We start from the raw sequence: 19,471 nt of genomic DNA on the forward strand, positions 1-19,471 counted from the left end.
ACTTTTCCGAAATTATTTGGATCGGAATTGGAAAAAATATGAAGTTCCGAAAATTTCGATTTTTTTCCCCAATATTACACTTGAAATGTCAATATTATTGTGTATTTTATATTTTAGGTGATCAATAATCAGAAATTTCCGGATTCCACCTATTCCGATCCGAAATTTTTCGATTTTGGAACTAGTTCTTTCATTCCAATTTCACAATTTCGATCCGGATTTTTTCCAAATTTTTTGGAACGGAATTGGAACTAGTTTTTCACCTCCCGGAAAAAATAATTTTTTTCCTAAAGGGTTAATTCCGATCTGATTCGTCCGATTTATAGGCCCTTTCAGGCCGTGTTATGTGCCGTGTTATGAATCAGAATCTTCAAATTTGGTAGTCGGGTTTCAACTTTAAACGAAGTCGAATCAGCCAATGCTAACAGATCAAAATTATTGTGTTTGCAAATATGCAATGCAACAAGCAAAAGCCACAATTATTACACTCATTCCCCTTGATCTATAACCTCGTACCACATAGTACATAATCAATCGAACCACAGAAAGACCTCGTTAACACGATTAATGAGTTCGAAGGGTGAGTTGTAGCCCGCGAGTGTGAACGCATCAAGAGCGGCAGCTTTTTCGTAAGGGGTGCCTTTGAGGCTGTTCTTGAGTGCGGTTACTTCCGTCGGAATATTCTCGTCGGTGATGAATCCGTCGAATCTTCTAACAGCTGCGTATTTATGTTTAGGCAACTTCACTTGCTTAATTTCAGTCGAACGAGGTGTGGGTATACTGCCATTCTGGTACTTTTTCGGCACGTAAAAGAATACGGTGTAGGCTGAGTTTTGAACGTCGATTAGAACCGGGGTTGTCATGTTGATTTTCACATTCTGGTTATTGTTGCCTAGGTAGTACCCAAACAGGCTGCAAGAGAAAATTCAATTAAATCAGGAAAAAAAAATTGAATCGGATTGAAGTCTCTATTTAATTGCATCTTTTTATTCTCAAAAAATCACCAACAAAAACCACTTAGAGTTAATTGCATACAATTCCCCTCTGTTATAACGAATTGCTAAAAAAATCGTTGTGTTATAAATATTAGCAAAAAATGCCCTATGATGCAATTTTTTTAGCAGATAACCCCTTTATGCTGCATCTTTAGAGGTGAGTCGGTAATAAATTGAATCATAGGGGGATTTTGTTAATATTTATAACATGTGGGCATTTTTATATAATTAAAGTAAACACGGTGGTGCTAAATGCAATAAAAAAAGTTGCAAAAAAAAAGGGCAGGGTAGAAGAGGCACATACACTAGAAAACCTTCATCGGCAGCAGTTTTGTACGACATGGAGGGGATGGTAGGACCGGAAACCCATAGAGCATCGTCGTAACTTCTGATTTCATATTCTTTCTCGGTGTGAACCACACTGTAAGAAGGGCACTCGAGGCGTGCACAGTTCGGTGCCGGTGTGTACCCCTCCTCGCCGTTGCATTCCCATATAAATAATACGCAAATAAAGGTCGATACGATTGCCGTTCTTCTCGATGAGAACATTGTGAGAGTTTTGTTCTTCATGGATTGGGGGTATTTGGATAGAGTGGAGGGTATTATATATAATTGGGATTTTCATTAATTCATTACCATAATCTTGAAACAAGATTTTAGGGAAAGTTGAATGCGTTATGAAATGTAATCAGAGCATATAATCTTGTTACTGATCTTCTTTTGACCATTCTTCTTCTGTGCAATTGCAATATCTTGTAGGATTGTAATTGCAGATAAGCAGTTTATAGTATGAATCATTTATCACTTTCATCTTTTATTTTTCCATCACCAAGCAATATTAAGCCTTTTTCTTAATGAAGTGCTGACAAAAACTCGAAACATCGAATTTGCAGTTAAAATAGCTTTCTTGCGGAACTTGAATCAATTGATGGCTAGACAATAAACTTATGCACAATTTTTGATTCGAGATGGTAATGAAGCAAAAACATCTCTAAACTTGTTTTTCAGCCAAATACATTAATCGTGTCTTAACGTACTCGAGCATATGTGAACTTTCCCAACAAAAGATGAAAATAAAGTATCGATTTCAATAGTTCATAAAAGAACATAAACGAGAAATTGATAACTAAAACACATAGTAGCTGAATAATAATCTTTAATAAACATAGCAAAACAAAATTTACTGTTATAGAAGGAAAATTGGTTCATCACATGTTTTCATAGTGTACTCGTCCGTAAAAAAAACATTACGAAGGCTCTCAAAAAGAGTGAAACAAACAAACTCCAATCTAATAAGTTAGGGATGAAGATTGATCTATGCTTCCACCTCAACCTCGGTTGGTACAGCGGTTGATGGCCTGATGTAAACCTCTTCTTCCTTTGGAGGATGAATTGTGACCAGATCGGGAAGGGGAGTTGTGGGCCCTTGCTTTCCTTTCGGGTCCCAGTCAAGCATGATCTTGACCTTGATACCAAGCACTCCCTAAACCACAAAAGGACAACAATCGTAAGTTATACAAGGAGATAATGAAATCCAACGTTGGTTTTTAAATAATACTATATAGAAGATTTAAAGTGTACCTGTCTGAGTAGAACGTGTCTAACAGCAGCGTCGATGTACTCTTTCACGGGCTGACCGGAAGAGATCATGTACCCATCCTTGAACTTCATGGATTTGGCACGTTGAGCTCTCAATTTCCCACTAACAATCACCTGTGGCATATATGATTTTCGATTAGTTGGAAATGCAAATCAAATTTTCGATATAGAAGAATTAAACAAAAAGACATTCGTTGAAGATATAAAGAAAATGAAATATTGTTTGACTGACTTACCTCACATCCCTTGGCTCCACTCTCCATAACAAACCTCAAAACACCATAGCAAGCCCTGCAGTAGAGCAACAAAAACCAAGTTTATTCTACAAATATTCTCATTATATAAGGCTTAAGCTATATCACAGATTAAATCACATCACGCCTCCGAACAAAAACAGGTTATGCTCACATGACAATATTTACCAAATAAACCCTAGGTGGAGATGATCAGCAGAACTCTTAAAAGCACTTTTACAGAAACATTCAGCAGCACAAATTAAAAGACTCGAAGATGACAGCGACAGAAGAAATGATTAACAATGTTTTTACTCCATGGTCGCTGCATGAAAATTAAAAACTTCACTACAATGGTAACATGGAGCAAGATAGTTACTCTAGTCAACATCCGACACAAAGATTGGTATCAAAGAGCCAAAATTGCTTTGAAGATGACAGCAAGTTAGCATATTGTTAATAAAATAATAGCAGTGTGAAACAAGCTCTAATCAGTTTCTTGACATCTGCTATACATTTTTAACATAAATTCCAATAATAAAAACATCAAGGGTTAATCAGAACTGTTATTAAAATTCAACAAATCTTTCAACTACACTAAGACAATAGGTGAAGGACCAGAAGATTTGAACAACAAGTGAAAAATGATTGAACGTATCTCTTCTCCGTGGTAGCAGCATGAACACCAGTAAATTCATGACAACAATGACACGGATGAAGAAGCTTATTTTAGTCATCATCCGACACAAACATTGGTATTGAAGCCCCAACATTGCTTTTAGGATGACATTATATCTTATATTACAGAACCTTATTAGTTGGTGACCTGCTAATGATGACCAAAATTTATACGATAGCATTATTTGATAGCATCATCAAGTATTTCACAATGAGAACAAATTGGTATTTCACATACAACACGAAGATCGGTATTTCACAATGAGAACCAATTGGTTAAAAAAATAATGATGTCGTGCAAATATCAGATTATCTAACAAGAAATTACAAAGGGGAGATAAAATTCATTACCTTCTGACTGCAAGGCCGCCGAGGAGTTTGTAGCGAAGTGATTCAGCCTGGGCAATGGCACAAAGCCCCCTGTTGTTCACTTTCTCGGCGTACAGCTCAACGCTGTTCTCCGGAAACCTGAATCTCTTCTGAACCACAGAAGTCAGCTCTCTGATTCTCCTGCCCTTCTCACCTATTGTAAACAATAAAAAAAAATCAAATCAAACAGAATAAAACTACAGCTCCGAAAAAAAATGGAACATTTGTATATCAAATGTATTCTAAATAGCTGACTCTTCGAAATCAGCTAACCAAATTAGAAATTAACGCAAGAAAAACGGGAAGAACAAAAACGCAAAAGAAATCGGCAAACTACATATCAATCGAAAATCTAAGAGAATGGAATAGAAATAATCACCGAGAACGTTCTGAGTGCGAGTTGCACGGATGATGATTTCAGTCCTCATGGGAGTAACCCTAACCTCCACACCGGAGTATCCATCCTCCGCCAGCTCACGAGTCAACACCTCGTTCAACTCAGCGAAGAACACTCCATCAGCCACAAACTGGAGCAAATTCAGTTCACCAAACAATTAGCCACCAAAATCCTGATTAAAAAACAAAATACGTAAGTAGATTAGATCGGTAAAAAGGAAAAACCTTTCGCTTTTTGCTCATTTGAGCCGCCATTTTCGGATTTGCCGATAGAGAATGTGGTAGCAGCGGCGATCTGAAAAACTAGCTCACTCTGCAGAAAATGCAAAACCTATATGGCGGTTAGGGTTTATATGTGAACGACGGGCTTATAATATATATATATATAGAGCCTTTTTATTTACAGAAAATGAATTGTGAATTGGCCCAAGCCCAGTTTCCGCCTGCTTGTAGAAAGAAAAACGGTTTCAGCCCAATCCCAAGCCCAATTAGATTCATTTATTTTCTTTTTTAATATTTTTTTTTTAAATAGATACTAATACTTATTTTAACGAATGAGATAAATTTGAAGCAGCAAAAAGTGTACTAAATTTTAAAAGCGATAGAATATGTAAAAGTGCATATGTTGTAATATCTTATCTTATTAACAAAAGAAAGGTTCCTAGAAAAACCCTAATAGTATTTTTCCCGCCTAACCTAATATCATATAATCCACTAATTAAATATTAATCAAAATTTTGAAATGACCGGTAATTAAATATTAATTTCAAGTGTATACTAATCTCTAACTAATAAATAAATATTAATTTCAAAAGTAAGGTTGCTCCTGGTAAACCCTGAGTTTTTTTCCCGCTCATTTGATAGTTATAATTTTCATTTATTTAATTAATTTTATTTAATATAATTTATTTTAACATTATTTAGTTATTGGCTACTATTATTAATTTTCTGGGTATAATACTACTTATCTTATTAATAAAAAGCAAGGTTGTTCCTGGAAATCCCTAGAGTTTTCACCCTCATGATATCTATAATTATCATTTATTTAATTAATGTTATTTAATATAATTTATTTTGACAATATTTATTATTGGCTCCTATTCAAACTAATTACTTGATGTCATTAAAAAGAAGAAAAAAAAGGAAAAATGAGTGTGTATTGGAGAAATAGAAGTTGGGTGAGAAGAATTTAACTACAAAGATTTGTGTTCATTTTACATATTATCTTTCATTTTCAATCTACCAAATATATTATTTTTAGTCGATATTTATTATTTTAATGGTACTATTTTGCATGTTAATTTCATTTAAGTAAGAATTGCATAACTTTTGTAAAATCTTGCTTAAGTTGTTGCTTATACTAATGTTTATAATTTACTGTATACATGCACATAATTTAATACAATTCCTAATGAAAATATATATGTCGTGCATTGCACGAGAAGTGTTACTAATTGTAACACGATGTTTACAAATCCTATGAAAACTTCTCTTAACAAAGATAAGATAAATATACAACATCTTACATTAAAAACATAGAGTTAAATTAATAAATATGGCAAAAATAGTTTATGGACGGAGGATTATAATCAATACATATAGCAAAACATCAAAATGAATTGAAACTTCAACTTTGTTGTTTCAATTGAACTTTACTTTGTATTAATTTTACTTCAATCCCGTGCATCGCACGGGCCAAAAATCTAGTAACAATAATTAAAAAAATTGATATATTAAATAATGTAATAGTGAGTAATGTAAAAGTGTGTGTATTATAATTATTAAATGCCAAAATCCGACTGAAATTAAAAAAAAAAAAAAAAAAAAAAAAAAAAAAAAACATTTCTATTATAAATCAATAATAGAATAATGATCCAAATACTTTGGTTGATTAGTCCACAAATAGAATGAGTGACGCAGATAGAAACACACAGATCAATATCTAAACACAAAACATATATCTCAGCAAATACACCAACCACTTGTATATGTGAACTTCTACATCACTTGATCGAAGCTATTTCAACCGACTGAAACGAATCGAAAATTCAGTACATGCCAGATTATGTGGGTCGGTAAGTATTTTTTGGAATTTCGATAATTGATAATGGTATTGATGTCCAGTATACCAAACCCTACTAAATACCGAAATATTTAGTAAATATTTATTAAATCCTTTAATGTTATATATAACAAATTATAAAATACTTTAGATTGATAATTTTTCCAATTATTTACAAATTATCCTCTATTGATAATCATTTTTTTGTTATTAGGGGCTGGAGGTCAGATTCAAAGAATTAATTTGTTTAAATGTACATTTTTTACATTTTTAAATATTAGAATATAATTTTGGCTTTATCAGTACTAAAAGGAAAAGAATGAATTAATTCGGTTAAAAACCGTACCGAATCGAATAGCTCAGTACAAATCTAAGGTAACTGAGGCTAAGGGATAAGCATGAAAGAATCAAAGGTCCCTTGTCCAGTTGTTAGGGGCACAATTGTTAGTACAAATCTGTTTGTCCCATTGGCTTCTATTATTTATTTATTTATTTTTATAATTTCTCAAGTGCTCAAATACTACTAGTTTAATTTCGTTAATGTAACTGACGTTTTGATGAGACTGTCGATGATTAACTTGTTCGTTTTTCTCGATTTGAACTTAAGTTCGAGGTAAGTTTCATAGTTTATCGAACGAAAATTATTGTTCAAATTGATACATTATAATAACAAAACGAGCTCGAATGATGAATATTGAATCGAGTATCGAGTATTCTGATTTAATTAGAAGAGTAGTGATTAAACAAAAATCAGTACATATCCATGCAATGCATCACCTTTTTGACAAATATAAAAAGGCAAAACCCCACCAAACATAAAGTTGCTTTACATGAAAACTAAAAAAGTAAAAATTCAAAATTAAAACATGGTGCAATTAATTAGTGATTAACTGTACTCAAATCAACAGATAATTATTAATTAATTACTGCAGGTAAAAACTTTTTAACTGGACCATCTCCAGCAGAGAACTGAAGACAAAAAGGATTGATTATATATGTTGGTACAAACATTCTTAATCGAAAAATGAATCAAGAATCGAGAAAAAGTCTTCGCCTTTCCTCCGTGTTTTTGAGGCAGCTCCCCCGTGACAATCGAATTAATTTTTTTGTGTTTTTTTTCCTCTAATTAACCAGGCCTATGCCTTTTGCGGCGATCGGATTTCAACGCACCGTTCGAATCACCTTCAGAAGAAGCATCCATGGATTTTGCGAAAAAATTCGACAGATCAGCGTAGATATCAACAACCCTTTTGATATTTGTGTTCAGCTCTTTTATCAGGCCGACGTTTCTGCTCAAATTGTCGGGAATTTTCGACTCGTGGTTTTGGTTTATCTCTTGTATTAGCAGCCTGTTTTGATCCAGTATCGTCTGTACCTGGACAAAACTCTTTTGAAATGTCTGCACAATCTTGCCATTCAAACTGCTGTCTGAAAATGCATCCCCCTCCATTTTTATAGGGTACTATAACTAATTTATCGCAATCGAAAGAAAAATACGGTGCTGCAGCAGAAAGAACAAACGAGAAACCGTGACATGAAATGAGAATATAAACAAGAAGACCTGGACAATGTTGTTTACATTAACAGAAAAAAACGAGACAAAACATACATGACGAGTTTTTTCGAAACTATGTAAAGACAGTTTCGGTGCTTCTTTTCGTACAAAAAAAGATCAATCAACGAACATGTACGATAAGACGATGACTAATATTTTAGTATCCTAAATATGTAGTTGGCATTAGTGAATAGGATTAACACAGTAATTAGCGTTACTGTTGATTAGTGTGGTGATTATTAGTTTAATTATTACTCTTGGCTTATATATATCAGATTGTGGTGCATCAGAAACTGCATTTTTGCACAAAACGGGTACAAACGAGATAATATTCCACCGCAGGGGTGAATATGTAAGAAGATTCATAGTTGAGGGCAGTGGCGGAGCCAGGATTTGTGGTCAGGGTGGGCTAAAATTTTACGGGGGTTCGGAAGTAGAACCCCCAAATTTTTTTAAGAGTTTTTTTTCGAAAATATAGAGCAAAATAAATAGAAATTTATATATTTTAATTAAATTATATAAATTAAATTGTATATTATCCAAAATATAATTATTGGAGCTCTATAAACTACATTACAAATCTCTTGGGTGGGCTAATTAAATTGGATTATGATTAAAACAGTATATAAAAGGGCTAACTAAACATAATTAACATTAAAATATTGCATTAAAAAGAAAATCAGGGTGGGCTTCACAGCCCACCCATCCCTCCACATGGCTCCGCCACTGGTTGAGGGTCTGATTGTAATTATTCAAACGTAAAAGTTTTTTTTGCAATTTAACCTTACTACTGCCCGAATGGCCGTAATTTACCCAAAAAATTACTACGAAATCACAAACAACAACAATGATTCCCTACATTAAATCAAAAAAAGAAAAAGGAAGAAATTAAATCAGTAAATTCAAAGTCTTGATGCAATTGTGGATGAGGTTAGAACAGAATTCCTTAAATAGAACGAAGAAGAAAAGGAACAAAAATAAAGTCACATGGCTGTGACCTATTAAAGCAAACAAACAATGAATCAAAAGGCAATATAAACCATAAAGATCTCATATTTTTTAGAGAGAGAATTCACATAGAATTCTCTCACTTCAAAAATTTTCAGTACACAGAAAACCAAGAAATGGTGTACGTATACATTTGATACATACATGTACAGACGCAGAGTGGAGTTTTAAATGATACTCCCTCTGTCCCATATTATATGTCTTTTCAGAGAGTTTTTTTTGTCCCAAATTATTTGTCATTTTAAATTTTCAATGAAGCATTAATTGCATTATTTTCAATTTTAACCTTAATCACTCCTAATTAATTAGTTGAGAATCAATTAATGTTGAGGATATTTTAGTAATTTATCTGTTTTTTCACTATCATCTATGCGCATTTATTGATTTTCTTAATATGTGCAAAACAACCCAAAACGACATTTAAATTGGGACGGAGGGAGTACTAAAAATTGGAGTTTATGAAATAAATAATAAAGCCGAAATACGGGAGAATTTTCCTTCAGAAACAACTATATATATATGGGTGGTGATATACGCAGGCCAAATTAAACATTCAGGCACTTTTTTACCATGATTTTTTACCTTTTTACCATAACTATTTACCTTTTGTACTATTCCTACCCAATTAAAAATAAAAAAAAATAAAAAAAAAAATTAAATTTTTGTGCTCGTGCAAAAACACACGAGCATTTCAACAGTGCTCATCTGATTTCACACGAGCACTGTTGAAATGCTCGCATGTTTTTGCACGAGCATCTTATAAATCAAAAAAAAAAAAAAAAAAAACTAATAATAATCTGCTCGTGTAAAAACACACGAGCGGTTGCAAACTGCTCGTGTGATTTCACACGAGCACTTTGCAACCACTCGTGTGTTTTTACACGAGCAATTAAAAAAAATAAAAAAAAATAATAAAAATGCCTGCTCGTGTGGATTTACACGAGCACAGTGGATGCGCTCGTGTAAATTCACACGAGCAGGCCAACGTGTGATTTTTTTCGTTTTTTTTTTCCGGATTCGTAATCTACATAACAAGAGGATCGTAAAAACGTAAAAATTACCTCCGATCTGTTGACGATTTGCACGGGCTTTGCGAAAGAAAATCGAAAGGTTGAGAGAGTTTTGAGTTTTTTTACTTTTTGTTTTTTGAAAAATGGTAAAAAATGTGCCTGAATGTTTAATTTTGGCCTGCACAAATCATTTCAGTATATACATATAGGGGGAATATGCCAAACACCCTCCATTGGGTTTTTTATTCTTGATAAATCCATAATTAATTAATGGTATTTGAGATAAATCCATTGGACTTGAAAACCCATATATACCCCCACTTATTAGTATAATTATTAAACTAAATATTATGGTAAATTAATACCAAATCCCTCCCAAAAATAAATCAATACCCAAATCAATCCCAAGATCAGATTGCAGAAAACCACCCGCCCCTCTTCAATGCCCCACAGCACGGTTGAAGACGTTCTTATTTTTTTTTTATTTTTTTTTTTGGTTTTTTGTTTTAAATTGTTTTTTTTTTCTTATTTATATTTTTTCATGTTTTTTATTTTAAATTAAAAAAATAGTTTTATTTTTATTTTTGTTTTTTCATGGTTTTTATTTTTTCTTATTTTTTTTTAAAATGGTTTTTTTTTTTCCTTTCCAATTTTTTTAAATAAAAACCACTCTATATAAACATGAAAACCACTCTGTATAAACAGCTATATAAACATGAAAATCGCTACGTATAACAGTTATTTAACATGAAAACCACTCTGTATAACAACTATGTAAACTTGAAAACCACTCTGTATAACAACTATGTAAACTTGAAAACCACTCTGTATAACAACTATGTCAACATAAAAACCACTCTGTATATACAATTATATAAATATATGTACAAAAGTTATTAAAAACCACTATAAAATTGTTGAAAATCACTATAAATTTATCAAAGACAAAGTCTGGCATTATGAAAACCACTTCGTATAAACAACTATATAACAAACAAAAATAAATGTAAATTCACTCTTCGTAAATCCACTATTCGTAAATCCACTCTTCGAAAATCCACTGTTTGAAACATAAACCACTACTACGTCCATGAAAAAGTGCAAGTCAATACACCACCACCAACAAGGCCGACAAGGGTGGCTATATCAATCTGAATAAGAAAAAAAAAAATTAGCAAATGAAAACCAATTTTCAAAACCAAACCTTGTTGTCACACCATCGTGTCTTCTTTTTAATCATAATTGTTGTTTCCTCATTAATTTTCTGTTTCAAGAGATTTATGCAAATATAGCACCAATATGACTAATTTATGAAGCTTGTCATGGATAGTCCCAATGCCAAAATTTTATACAAGAAAAATTATCCAAGGTGCAATATTAAAAATAACAATATATATAATCATATTGTACAAAACAATATTTTTATATGAAAAAAAAAAGGAAAAAGGAAAAAGAAAACTACAAAAAACTGTGTTATTGAAGAATGACGTGGTGTGGCCACTGAAGCAATTGAATTGGCTGCAAAGAAAGCACTGAGCCATTCTTAAAAACGAGCCTGGTCCAAGCATCAGGTGTATCATAAATTTTTTTCATAAAATAAGAAAGAAAAAGGGTGAGACTCTTGCTGGATTTTTTTGCAGGTAAGTAAATACTCAAACAAAATTAAGAAAATTGAAATTGCTCAAATCAAAGAAATATTGAGAAAGAAAATTGGGGGCGTATCAGAAACGCTGCGGACGACTTCGGCGACGCAATACAACACGGAGGATCGAGCGCCCAAAACCAAACTCACGCTACCTGGAACAAAGAAAAAAGAAGAGAGGGAAGGAGATCTTACGGGACAGTGGAGAGAAGAGAGAGGGGAGACAACGGAAGTAGAGAAAGAAAAGAGGAGGAGCGGCGGCGGCGGCGGACGCACGGTGAGCGGTGGAGAGAGAGGAAAGGGCGCTGGCTGCAATGGAGAATGAAGAGAAGGGGCAGTGGCGATAGATAGAGAAGATGGCTGGGAGAAATAGAAATTAAAACGAGAACTTAGGGTTTGATAGTGTGGATGGAAATTATAAATTAATATTAAATAAAAGATTATGTAGAAAAAAAGGGTATAATTGTGAAACTATATTAATTTTCATTAATTAAAAATATTTTGGATTTATCATAAAAATAAGTTTTTTTTTTGGACTCCTTGTAATTGGAGAAGGCTAGTGAGGGGTGTTTGTGAAATAATCCCATATATATATATATATATATATATATATATATATATATATATATATATAGAGAGAGAGAGAGAGAGAGAGAGAAGCACGTACCCTAAAGGACTGGGGATATAACGGTGGAGAGGACAGAGATTTAACGGTTGCAAAGATCGGCGATTTAATCGAATCTCGCCACAGATAGATAGATACACATATATGTATATATATAGACTAGAGAGAGAGAGAGAGAGAGAGAGAGAATATGAAGATTTGACACTCTCCCGACCCACCCCTCGCTCTGTCTAAATAATTCCGTGCGTTTTTTTTTTCTCACACTAAATCAATTATAACTATAATTATTATATATAATAACTATATAAAGTAAAATGAAAAATATTAATTTAAATTAAATTTACATTAATTGTATTTAAAATGAACAATCTAATTTATTTATTTATCAGCTGGTTTATATGAGTGACAGTGACCCACAGCCACTTGATTCAGATAAACGATGCTGGGTTTGAGAACCGCCGCCCGTACCCACTTGACCTCCTTACCCCTCCGCCGCAGCTCCGCCGCTCTCCTCCAGAAACAACCGTTGATTTCCAATCTACGTTTCCCTCTCCGGTCATCCTCATCCATCAGAATGTCGTCCTCCGATTCCAGTTCCAATTCGAACCCCAACCAAATCATCGAGCACATCGTGCTTTTCAACGTCAAGCCCTCCGCCGATCTCTCCGCCGTCAACGCCATGATCAGCAACCTCAACGGCCTCATCTCCCTCGAATCAGTCCTCCACATCTCCGCCGGTCCGATTTCACGATGCCGGTCCAAGTCACTCGCCTTCACACACATGCTCCACTCCCGATACCGGTCCAAATCCGACCTGGTTTCCTACTCGGAGCACCCGTCTCACGTCAGCGTCGTCACCAGCTACGTCAAACCCATCGTTGATGACATCATGGCCGTCGATTGGATCGCCGATGACTTCTCCGGATCGCCGGCTGTTTCTCCCGATTCGGCATTGCGGTTGACGATTTTGAAATTGAAGGAAGGCGCAGGGGAGGGTGGAAAAGGCGAGGTTTTGGGGGTTTTGAAGGGGATTCGGGAGAAGTTTCCTTCGATTGAGCAGCTGACTGTTGGGGAGAACTTTTCTCCGGCTAGGGCTAAGGGTTTCTCGATCTGCTCGATTGCGGTTTTCAACGGCAGGAATGAATTGGATGAGCTGGACGCGCAATCGGAGCTTGCGAACGAGCAGAAGGATAAGGTCAGGGAGTTTCTCGACGGTGTTTTGGTGTTGGATTACGCCGTTGCAGCACCGGTTCAAGCTGCTACCCTCTAAGCGTGATTTAAGGTCAATGTAATCGGAATATTTTCGTTAAATTGTCTTTTTATGTCTTTCGTTGGACGGTTTTTGGATTTGTTAACTAGGTAAATGGAAATAATTTTGTTGTTTACATTGGTTATGTACTTGAGATCAAACGACTCGACTTGAAATCAATGGCACACTGAATGGGAAAAATCGAACAATTAAAGTTCGATTTTGATTGCCGGATTGAATGCTAAAAGGAAGGTTCAAAAACACTAATCTTTGTTTCATGGGATCATTGTTTTGGAATTTCTTGATATCATTGAGAATCGAGATGAATACGCTTTACAAATTACGTCCATTCTTTTAGAGTCTTGATTGTTGCCATCTTTACCTAATCAAGATAATTTTTGAACCACTAAAAGGAATATGAATCGTATTCAATCTCGGACCGATAAATCTTAGCAAGAATGATGAGTGATTAACTGATTATATATAGCTCGAGGGTAAGAATGTATCAGGTTTTCTAATTTTTATAGTTGATAGATGAGAGTTGACGTGTGTTCTTCTAGATTCGCTAACGGCAGTTTCGGTATTTTAAATGGTTCCACTTGCCATAACTTGCGGATAGCCTATCTTCTAATGCTCCCTGTATACATGCACACGGTTCGTGTGAACGTGCATTTGTTTGTGGGTGCTGTCTCTACCTTTATGTGTTATTTGGCGTTCAAAGGATTTTGAAAAGCATTATGAAACACGTATTATATGCTGTATATTGTTGAAAAGTGAAGTGATTATATTGTATTGGGTAGGATTTAAACTTTCGATTTGTGGGTTTAGTTCAAGTCCTGAAAGCGGTTCATGTTTTAGTCAAAACTAGGCAGAAACGTTGGACTCGTGGATCCAATTTGGGACGATTTCTTTTTTTTATATGATTTTCATCTTCCATAGCATGCATTCTAAGGTAGTTCAGTGTTTACTGTGTGGAATTAGATTCAATAAAGATCCTTGTTTCAGATTCCTTTCTTGGTTAGTAAGTTGGAGACGTCTATTAGAGGTGAATTAGATATGCATGTGTTGTTTACTTTTCTCGGGTTGATTTTGGCAGATGCGATGTGTTTACGGCAGGCCGTTGAAGAAATTCTCTGGATAGGAAATGAGATGAGAGTGACGATATCTAGAGTTAAAGAGTCGTAAGAGTGCTGAATGCAGTATCGTTATTCGTTGCACATCAATTTTTGTTTTGAATTTCTTTATGGATTCTGCGAAGAAGTGCTTGGTTCACCATTTTCAAACTTTTGGTGGTGAAAATCGACCGTTTTTACTTGTGCATTTGAGAGGTGGGCTGGGCGCGCTGTATATCAATTATCACAATGTTAGTGTGTCCTACACTGGTTATTAAGTGAAAAACTGACGTTGTGCACCCCTACCTCTCCTCCTTCACTTTTCTTATGCAACGTTTGCTTGGATTGAAAGATTTGAAACAAATAAATTTAAAATAATTATAAATGAGAATATTTGAGATGACTCTACATTGAAAAATAATGTAACAACAAAGTGACAAATATACATACAATTATGGTGAAGCTCTATAATTCAAATATGTAATTCATTAACTTTGGCTTAAGATATCGTACAATTAGTGAATTACACCATGTGTTTTTAAACTGTAGATCTACATAAACACACGTACACGTGGTATACGAAAGAAAATAAAAGGGCACAATTGAATAAAATAAGAAATTAAAATAAATAGGAAAACGTGTTGTTTTAGTTCATTCTAATTTTAATAATTGATTAAAAACTATTAGTATTCAATTTGCATGATGAACCCTGGTTTTCATAATTCACTTTGGTGTTGAAGAAATTTGCAACAAGTGAAGTCACTATTGAATAATATAATTATATATTAGTGAGGATGACCCACACCAGCATCCACTTGATTCAGATAAAATCATAAAATAATAATGATGGGGATTGGCTCGCACGCACCCACTTCACCAGAGTTCACCTCCATTCATCACCGCCGCTTTCATCCACAAACCACCGTTGATTCCCCCCATCGGAATGTCTTCTTCCTCCGATTCACCTTCCAACCCTAACCAAATCATCGAACACATCGTGCTTTTTCAACTCAAGCCCGACGCCGACCCCTCCGCCGTCGACGCCATGATGAGCAGCCTCAGCGGCCTCATCTCCCTCGACTCAGTTCTCCACATCTCCACCGGTCCGGTTTCCGGTCGCCGGTCCAACCCTCTCCCCTTCACCCACATGCTCCACTCCCGTTACCGGTCCAAATCCGACCTGACCTCCTACACGGAGCACCCCGCCCACGTCAGCGCCGTTGCTAGCTCCAAACCTATCGTTGATGACGTCATGGCCGTCGATTGGGTCGACGACTACTTCCCCGGCTCGCCGGCTGTTTCCCCGGGCTCCGCCCTGCGCGTGACGATTGCGAAATTGAAGGAGGGCGCGTGGGATAGCGAAAAAGGCGCGGTGTTAGGGTTTTTGAGGGAGGTTAAGGAGAAGTTTCCTTCGATTGAGCAGCTGACTGTTGGGGAGAACTTTTCCCCGGGTAGGGCTAAGGGTTTTTCGATCTGTTCCATTGCGGTTTTCAAGGGGGAGAATGAATTGAAGGAGTTGGATGCGCAATCGGAGCTCCTCGAGATCGAGCAGAATGATGTTGTTGATAGTGTTTTGGTGCTTGATTACGTTGTTGCAGCACCAGTTCAAACTGCTAGCCTTTAAGCGTGGCTGGCACTGATTGTGCAGTAATTTGCAGCTTCTGTGGTTAACGGTAATATTATCAGAATCTCTATTGTTTTCATTTGTATTTCTATTTCCTTTTGTTGGTTGATTTTGAAATGGTAATTAGGGAAGTGAAAATAATGTAGTTGCTTAAATTGGATATATACAAGGGAACAAATTACTCGACTTGAAATGAACTCGATCACTTCAGAGCGACGAATGGTGAAACAAGTTCACTTATTGTTTTCAATGATTTTATAAGGGCTTGCTGTAATCATTGTTTTGGAATTTATCAATATCATCAAGATTTTTTCAATGATCTTATTTGTTCTTACGGCATTGGCCATTTAATCAAGGGTCAATTTATATGCTATTTTTTCTGTCTTGTTTTTGGCAGATGTGATATGTTTACAGCAAGGCCCTTGATTAAATTCTCTGGATAGGAAACCAGACAAGAGAAACAATGTTTCTGATGGAATGGAACTTAAAACAATTGGTATCCAGTTTCTTGCGGAGATTCTTCGAGTTTTCTCCGTGCTAAATGTATGTTGTATCATGTATGATTGATTGTTTTTAAGTTCTGTATGGATTCTCCAAATAAGTGTTTGGTTAACCATTTTCGAAGTTGTCCTACAAATTGTCCGTTTGTACCTGTGCTTTCGAGGCATTGAAAGAGGGCCTCGATATCATTGCCTTCATGCATACCGAAATTTCGAGGGTACATACACCAAAGTTCGATTTATATATCTCCAGATATACGCCAACATACTCTATGCTTATTATTTAAAAAAAAAACATACTCTATGCTTGAACCTCCTTTACAATGGTATATCATTTCAATTTTCGAGTGCATGTTGTACACGAGCACTGTCGACCAGGCATAGCATAGATGAATTGCTAGTAAAGCAGTTTTAAAATTGCAGTACTACACAAGTACGTCGGTCCTACTCATCACCAAAAATGACCACTTACCTAGTAAGATAGTATACAACAAGGAAAATAACCACGAAAGATGCAACAAGAGTAAACATCCTCCGGCTTGATTTGGTCTCGAACACCTGCAGTGAAGTAAGGAGTTTACACGCAGGCATGATGAGAAGTCCAGACGAAAAGCAAATGAAACATAAATGAATTAAGCCTTAAATCGTACGTACCATCTTAAATTTATCCATTGTTCCAGATAAAACTCCTCTCGAGGCATCCATGTCATTCCCCTAAATTCAAATGTCAGTATTAGGACAAAGTGTCTACAGAGTAATATTGGACAAGTATTCAGGAACAAGATTTTATAACAACATACAAACCATTCCATCCAGCATATGGTTATGAGACTCGACTTCCCCATGTATATCACCTGACAACTGTTCACATAAAAGGGTAGTCAGCACGTAAATGACAATAATCCCGGTTGCAATTTTCTGATGCAAATAAGAACCAAAAAAGAAAAAACTTAACGAAACTCAAAATCAAGCACACACAAAAATAAGTAAAACACGGGGATGAAACACAGAGAAGAGGGCAACGGCCATTTAAGATTTACTCACTTTGAAAGAATTAAACGATTTGATGATTCACTCATCATGCTGCTAAAACAACATTATAAGCAAAGCACGTAAAAACCCATCCATGAAGTTAAGGCCGTGATTGGTATGTGGGACAAGTATCTGAAAATTTACAATTAAAAGGGGAAAAAAATCTCCCACCACTATTTTTCACACTAGTCCTAAAAGAATCTGATGCTTTGTTCTAAACATTTGTTTTTATGTGACAAACACTCTCTCCTGTACTTACTCACCCAACGACAGTCATCGTCAATTTCAGTCATACATTCAGTTCTGGCTCATTATATGTCACATTCTTTGAAAGAAAGAAGAGTGTTACAAACAAGATTCAGTGGCTCATTTTAGACGGACCAACTATCGGGTTTCAAATGATCAACCAACTTATGATAAGTAGTGTGCGACTATTTAACTCCAAAAAAATCTTATAGCAAAGCACCATTTTACTAAAAATAAGCATCACACCGACTGCCATAAATTACAATTTCCCGAGACGTAAACATAAAAAATCGCACCCTAAAAACTTCCCCATCAACTTAAACCATTTACAAAAACCTAATCCAACATTCATGGGAAAACACTTTCATCTCTCAAATTACACCCCACCAAGATCTACATGGACCTCTGTAAACTAGATTCCCGATTAAAACATCTGAACCAGCCCAAACCAAAGAGACCAATTAAATTATAAATTCCAAATAAAACTCACCCTTTTCAGCAGATTAACTCGGTCTTGTAGTCCATCAATAGCCCTCTCGTTTTCTTGTTCATCAATCTCGTGAGACGAGTAAGAAGATGATGCCCTTATACCTCCTTCCTCAATGCCATCAAAAAGAGCAGCTCTCGCATTACGATCCCTGAAGCTAAAGACCATTACAAATTTTAGAACACGGATATCAACAAAAAGGTAATAATCTATTAAAAATTTCAGTAGATAAAACCCGATTCAAAACCTCACACGCAAAATTCACCATTCCCTCGCATTACTTATAGTTCACAAATTTTCCAGTTTAAATGAATAGCGAAAATCAACAACATGCAATTACGGTTCAGATATTTGAAAATTGAAACAGATTGAGCGGGAGCAAAAACCTTCTGGAATTCATTGCTGTTGGGGATCGGAGTATCCGGATTCAGCTAACTGAAACAACGATCACACCGCCGCAGCTAAAAACACCGTAATCCTGCGGCATCAAATCGAATTCAAGCACTATAAAAAAGGAGAAATAGCGAAATCCGAATTGATTTGTGATTTTGTGAAGCCATTGATCACACAACAAATAAAATTACTGAAAAATCTTAGGATTTTTAATTTTTACAGCGATTAAAGCGCTGCATTATACAAGAGCGAGAGTTCGTATTCAGATCTAAACTATCGATGGGAGCGTACCTCAGAACAATTAAACTGCTGAACTTAACCACAAGAAATGGGGAAAATGCAGAGAGATGAAAAGAAGACGGAGACGAAAAATAAAATAATTAATTAAATAAATAGCCATTAAAGTAATATTGGGCTCTGTGTTTATGGGCTTTGAAGTAATTCAAACTATTTAGGGGCTACTATCAGGGCCCGGCCCTAATTAGCCTTTTAATTACGGGCCTTTTCACTAGTTGACTTCCTTCCCTTTAAAAAAAGACAATTTAAAATCATTAAAAATCTAATATTCAATTTTAGTGGTGAAAATTGTAAATGGGAATGAAAAAAATTGTTCCGAAATTATTAATTTTTAGAATGAAATTTAGAAATTTCATTTT

At 35.3% G+C, this 19,471-nt stretch overlaps 5 protein-coding genes, 1 long non-coding RNA gene and 1 other non-coding gene across 8 annotated transcripts; 2 read left to right on the top strand and 5 right to left on the bottom strand.

Moving 5' to 3' along the window:
• Window positions 1–410: 410 nt before the first annotated feature.
• On the bottom strand, window positions 411–1,580 carry LOC105968005 (uncharacterized). The gene is made up of 2 exons (XM_012992594.2): window positions 1,300–1,580; window positions 411–912 (listed from the first exon to the last, which is right to left on the bottom strand). Exons 1-2 carry the CDS (start codon window positions 1,563–1,565, stop codon window positions 531–533), a joined length of 648 nt encoding a protein of 215 aa, XP_012848048.2. The 5' UTR covers window positions 1,566–1,580; the 3' UTR covers window positions 411–530.
• Window positions 1,581–2,134: 554 nt separating this feature from the next.
• Window positions 2,135–4,652, bottom strand: LOC105968081 (small ribosomal subunit protein uS3x). The gene is made up of 6 exons (XM_012992694.2): window positions 4,496–4,652; window positions 4,254–4,401; window positions 3,857–4,028; window positions 2,831–2,885; window positions 2,577–2,708; window positions 2,135–2,478 (listed from the first exon to the last, which is right to left on the bottom strand). Exons 1-6 carry the CDS (start codon window positions 4,523–4,525, stop codon window positions 2,311–2,313), a joined length of 705 nt encoding a protein of 234 aa, XP_012848148.2. The 5' UTR covers window positions 4,526–4,652; the 3' UTR covers window positions 2,135–2,310.
• A 2,493-nt stretch (window positions 4,653–7,145) lies between these two features.
• On the bottom strand, window positions 7,146–12,398 carry LOC105967988 (protein ELF4-LIKE 4). Its single transcript, XM_012992582.2, has 2 exons — window positions 12,215–12,398; window positions 7,146–7,833 (listed from the first exon to the last, which is right to left on the bottom strand). Exon 2 carries the CDS (start codon window positions 7,780–7,782, stop codon window positions 7,459–7,461), a length of 324 nt encoding a protein of 107 aa, XP_012848036.2. The 5' UTR covers window positions 7,783–7,833; window positions 12,215–12,398; the 3' UTR covers window positions 7,146–7,458.
• On the bottom strand, window positions 10,747–12,088 carry LOC148766656 (uncharacterized). Its single transcript, XR_016034820.1, has 2 exons — window positions 11,743–12,088; window positions 10,747–11,056 (listed from the first exon to the last, which is right to left on the bottom strand). It is a non-coding gene; the product is annotated as an uncharacterized LOC148766656 (long non-coding RNA).
• Window positions 12,399–12,561: 163 nt separating the features above from the next.
• On the top strand, window positions 12,562–14,836 carry LOC105968116 (stress-response A/B barrel domain-containing protein UP3). Its single transcript, XM_012992735.2, has 2 exons — window positions 12,562–13,454; window positions 14,518–14,836. Exon 1 carries the CDS (start codon window positions 12,612–12,614, stop codon window positions 13,440–13,442), a length of 831 nt encoding a protein of 276 aa, XP_012848189.2. The 5' UTR covers window positions 12,562–12,611; the 3' UTR covers window positions 13,443–13,454; window positions 14,518–14,836.
• A 347-nt stretch (window positions 14,837–15,183) lies between these two features.
• LOC105968094 (stress-response A/B barrel domain-containing protein UP3) lies at window positions 15,184–16,794 on the top strand. Its single transcript, XR_016034674.1, has 2 exons — window positions 15,184–16,206; window positions 16,555–16,794. It is a non-coding gene; the product is annotated as a stress-response A/B barrel domain-containing protein UP3 (transcript).
• A 119-nt stretch (window positions 16,795–16,913) lies between these two features.
• On the bottom strand, window positions 16,914–19,231 carry LOC105968095 (bet1-like SNARE 1-1). Of its 2 annotated transcripts, none has more exons than XM_012992711.2 (6): window positions 19,107–19,231; window positions 18,809–18,900; window positions 18,426–18,573; window positions 17,462–17,518; window positions 17,312–17,371; window positions 16,914–17,215 (listed from the first exon to the last, which is right to left on the bottom strand). In XM_012992711.2, the coding sequence occupies exons 2-6, from the start codon at window positions 18,820–18,822 to the stop codon at window positions 17,126–17,128; spliced, it is 369 nt and encodes a 122-aa protein (XP_012848165.1). In that variant the 5' UTR covers window positions 18,823–18,900; window positions 19,107–19,231; the 3' UTR covers window positions 16,914–17,125. The 2 variants fall into 2 exon arrangements, with proteins under 2 accessions (XP_012848165.1, XP_012848164.1); XM_012992710.2 differs by having other exon boundaries at window positions 18,426–18,579.
• Between the last annotated feature and the right edge of the window lie 240 nt (window positions 19,232–19,471).

This window comes from Erythranthe guttata, chromosome 12, assembly GCF_056151865.1.
Source record: "Erythranthe guttata isolate IM_541 chromosome 12, IM_541, whole genome shotgun sequence".
Classification (NCBI taxonomy): Eukaryota; Viridiplantae; Streptophyta; class Magnoliopsida; order Lamiales; family Phrymaceae; genus Erythranthe; species Erythranthe guttata.

Bases quoted from the DNA above. Each gene is read 5' to 3' on its own strand.
- LOC105967988 (XM_012992582.2), bottom strand. From the start codon at position 7,782: ATGGAGGGGGATGCATTTTCAGACAGCAGTTTGAATGGCAAGATTGTG.
- LOC105968095 (XM_012992710.2), bottom strand. The intron at 17,519-18,425 runs GTGAGTTTTATT...TTATGTGAACAG, and splicing joins GAGTTAATCTGCTGAAAAGG to TTGTCAGGTGATATACATGG. The intron at 17,216-17,311 runs GTACGTACGATT...ACTTCACTGCAG, and splicing joins CAATGGATAAATTTAAGATG to GTGTTCGAGACCAAATCAAG.
- LOC105968005 (XM_012992594.2), bottom strand. From the start codon at position 1,565: ATGAAGAACAAAACTCTCACAATGTTCTCATCGAGAAGAACGGCAATC. The intron at 913-1,299 runs GTATGTGCCTCT...TTTCTCTTGCAG, and splicing joins GCCGATGAAGGTTTTCTAGT to CCTGTTTGGGTACTACCTAG.
- LOC105968116 (XM_012992735.2), top strand. From the start codon at position 12,612: ATGCTGGGTTTGAGAACCGCCGCCCGTACCCACTTGACCTCCTTACCC.
- LOC105968081 (XM_012992694.2), bottom strand. From the start codon at position 4,525: ATGGCGGCTCAAATGAGCAAAAAGCGAAAG. The intron at 2,709-2,830 runs GTAAGTCAGTCA...TATATGCCACAG, and splicing joins GTGGAGCCAAGGGATGTGAG to GTGATTGTTAGTGGGAAATT. The intron at 2,479-2,576 runs GTACACTTTAAA...TTTGTGGTTTAG, and splicing joins GACACGTTCTACTCAGACAG to GGAGTGCTTGGTATCAAGGT.